This window comes from Atta colombica, unplaced genomic scaffold, assembly GCF_001594045.1.
Source record: "Atta colombica isolate Treedump-2 unplaced genomic scaffold, Acol1.0 scaffold107, whole genome shotgun sequence".
NCBI lineage: Eukaryota > Metazoa > Arthropoda > Insecta > Hymenoptera > Formicidae > Atta > Atta colombica.
Genome location: NW_017259192.1, coordinates 2,690,987 through 2,694,346, shown reverse-complemented (window position 1 = coordinate 2,694,346; position 3,360 = coordinate 2,690,987). Strand labels below are relative to the sequence as shown.

At 33.7% G+C, this 3,360-nt stretch overlaps 1 protein-coding gene across 26 annotated transcripts in view; it reads right to left on the bottom strand.

Annotated features, from left to right (window-relative positions):
- Positions 1–3,360, bottom strand: part of LOC108692693 (calcium-activated potassium channel slowpoke) — a 104,345-nt gene that overhangs the window by 15,445 nt on the left and 85,540 nt on the right. For 12 of the 26 annotated variants that reach the window (XM_018201107.1, XM_018201276.1, XM_018201085.1 and 9 more), the window contains exon 14: positions 2,963–3,031. The exons of 6 other annotated variants lie outside the window; for them this stretch is intronic. In XM_018201107.1, coding sequence (XP_018056596.1) covers positions 2,963–3,031 — 69 coding nt within the window. Of the gene's footprint in view, positions 1–282; positions 334–2,962; positions 3,032–3,360 lie in introns of all 26 variants that reach the window. 8 more of the 26 variants (XM_018201124.1, XM_018201236.1, XM_018201185.1 and 5 more) reach the window with 1 other exon arrangement.

The following is a 3,360-nucleotide window of genomic DNA, read 5'->3' as shown; positions in this document are numbered from 1 at the left end:
TAAAATAAAGAAAAGATCGCTTTTCTTTATGTATATTGAATATATATATAATAGAAATAATTAGTTAGAACTATAATTTTGTATTTTTTATAATATGAACGCTGAGGTTTTTTTCAAAAGCCATGTTGCTCTATTAGAAAATATTATATCTTTTCTATTTTCACAATCACACCTTATGAATTTACTTTAAAATGAATTTACTTTAAAAAAAATTTCCGTATTTTCGGGATTAAGATAAAAAAATGACGTTTGGTACACAGTCTACACACGGGGGATACGTACTTGCTCTTCCAACCATCTGAACAGCTCGCACGCCTTTCCGGAATGTGGCCACTGCCCGAAGGGAGGAGAACCAGAGCTGTTAGTTGTCACAACCAAAATAATGTCAACCTAGATGCGGGGGTCTCAACGGGTGTGAAGGATCTAAATCCGTTGTCCCAATCGATATGTCACGTTTAAAGCGATTTATTAGGATCAAGGATCACAAATTTTCATGTTTTCTCTCTGATCTTCGATTTAATTTAATTTTTCTTCTTACTTAAATTTAATTTTGTACTTATATCAGCGTTTAAATTACTTTTAAATAAAAAGATTATAAATCATGCCTGTGAAATATTTAAACCTGTGTAAAAATCGTTCATGAAAATATAATATAATAGAAATTGAATTCCGAAATAAAGATTCGATCGAATGTCGCTAATTTGGCAAATCACAAAAATATTTTCGCAAAAATGTCATTGTAGCTTACTGTAACGTGACCTTCGATGGAGAGAGTCATTATTAACATTGGTGTTACAACCATTGCATAGTTTAGTTGGCCTACTGTGAGGGTCGCAACACATAGATATTATATCTTGTGCGATTGAATCTCGTATATTCAAGAATACATAAAAAAAAAAATAAACGTTTCCTTAGAAGTCAATATCGGTTGCAGAGTGTCGGCGTTATATTGTTGTGATGTTGGTGAGTGGTGTCAAATATGCTCGATATGTGAGGGGAAAATGAAGTATTTTTAGCTGATGTAAACCCTGGGCATCGATTATCATCGTCCCTGTAAGCTGTTTAAGCTCATGGTTAGCTTATGTCTTGGTGCTCTTTCTGGTTGCGTGCCGAATTCAATCAACCCGCTCTTAGTGACATTGAAAGTATATCATGGAAACGGAATGTCACGTGCACGAGCAGATCAATATCATACTTAATAACGCACTGCTGTAGTTTTTCTGAGCTATTAAAACATTTTGGAATTTAAAAAAAATATATCATATGTAACATATTTGAAATACTTCTTAAATAATATGCAACAGTTAAACGTAGAGTTTTTAATATTCTTTTAGTTAGATGCAAAAGTATTCCTAAACGCACGTTCAAATATTTGCACAAGATTTTCAAGACGAGCATCTGTAATCGTTATTTTTAATCGTATTTTAATTTCGTATTTAATATTGAATTTAGACAAAATTGACAGAAATTAATTAAAACGCTGCAATAAAATTTGATTTCGCAACGATTAATTATACAATTTCTTATGTAAATACGGGGCAATAAAAAAACGTTTTTCGCGAAAGTCAATATTGAAAAAATAATTATATTTACTTATGACTGATTTATTGATATTAATTATGCTTATAGTAATATTTATTCATTAATTTCTAAATTTATAAGTGCGTAGCTTTACGATATGATTTTTGGGATTGCAACTTTCACGAAAAGCGTTTGATTTGTGCAGAAACAATGCAAACTTTTACATGTTGATATATAAGGCGATCCAAAGTAATAATACTTGCACTCAATTATACAATAAAAGATATGCATGTACGTATATATTTATTTATTGAATGAATATATTTTATGAATATATATTTATTTATTTATGGAGTATATAATATTTTGGATAGCCTTATATATAAAAAGACATTTCAGTTCCAAATTGTCACGTTTATTGTTGTGATCATTGAAACCGATTCCGGTAAGAAAAACGAATAAACATTGTATGCGTGTTACATGAACGAACACGTGACAATATTTGGAACTGATGAAATATATGAATTATCAATAAAAATCCACGTAAGCACACTGAAACAACAATTAAGAAACGTTAGCAAGCCTGAAATATGAGGGCAAACTCGTCGACTGGTGTTAGGTGGCAGCCATTTAATGTGAAGACACAAAATATATACGGCTCGGCAACGTGCAAGAATGCGTTTCTGCGCGAAAGCGGCCATTGTATCGTACTTGTGACGAATGAAGCTAAACATAATACGCAATAGTTAATCAATTTTTGCGGCGTATGACCGCATCCGTCCAATTGGAATGCTTGTTACTCGGTCTCGTCCCATGTGTCGAGGAGAAGAAGCGGCGAACAATATTAGTGCTACATAACGTAACTATATGCTACTATTAGAGGGCGATGCTCGATAACTCGCTCAATGCCATCAGCTCTAGCAAAAGCCCAACGATAAACAATGTGGATCATACGGATCCGAGTGGAAGAATATCGTATACGGGGTACTGTGGAGTAAGTGCACGTGATAAGTGAGACGATTAGATCGTCGGTTTGGCTGTTGTACGTTCAATATCACTTACGCCATCTTACCTCATTACACAATTAAAGCCAACCTGATTCTGCCGGACATCAAAACTTTTTGTGATGTCGCCAAACGAAAAATTACGCAAATATTTCATGATCACAATTTCTCAATATGTGAACATAAAATAGCATGCCAAGTCCAGCAGAATGCATTTTGTCAGAATAACGAGCATGAATCGAGTATGCTGATATAATTGGAGTGTCGATTTTAAAAAGAAATTTCTTTTAAAGAAAGAAATTCGATATTATTAATTTGTAAAGAATCAATCATGTGCTTTAAACTGACAAATTCTCGCAGACTGAGAGGCTGCGACAGGTGGACACGCATATACGAGATACGAAAAGGATGGAGGAGGAAGCCGGCAACAGGCATACCATCGAGATAACTGCTGTAGGCAGTGTTTCCCTTCACCATGCCAGTCTGCATCATCATCATCCCCACATCTGCAAAAATTCAGCGATCGACCCAGACACGGGTTTGTGAGTTATGAATAAAATGAACAGATGCATCATATATGCACGGGAGAAAAACGTGAATGGCTGGTGTTCACAACGCACTTTGTTTTTTCTCTCCTTTTTATTTTTAGTAATGTATAACTTTTACGGAATTCGTATGTGCACGTGCGCGCGAATGGAATGAATTGTGCAATGTATATAATGTATAGTATGCAAATATTAATTGTAATCCAAATACTAATCATTCCGAAAGTATTTAGAAATTTGACGAATAAAATTAATTTAAAAAAATAATACTGACGATATATATATATATA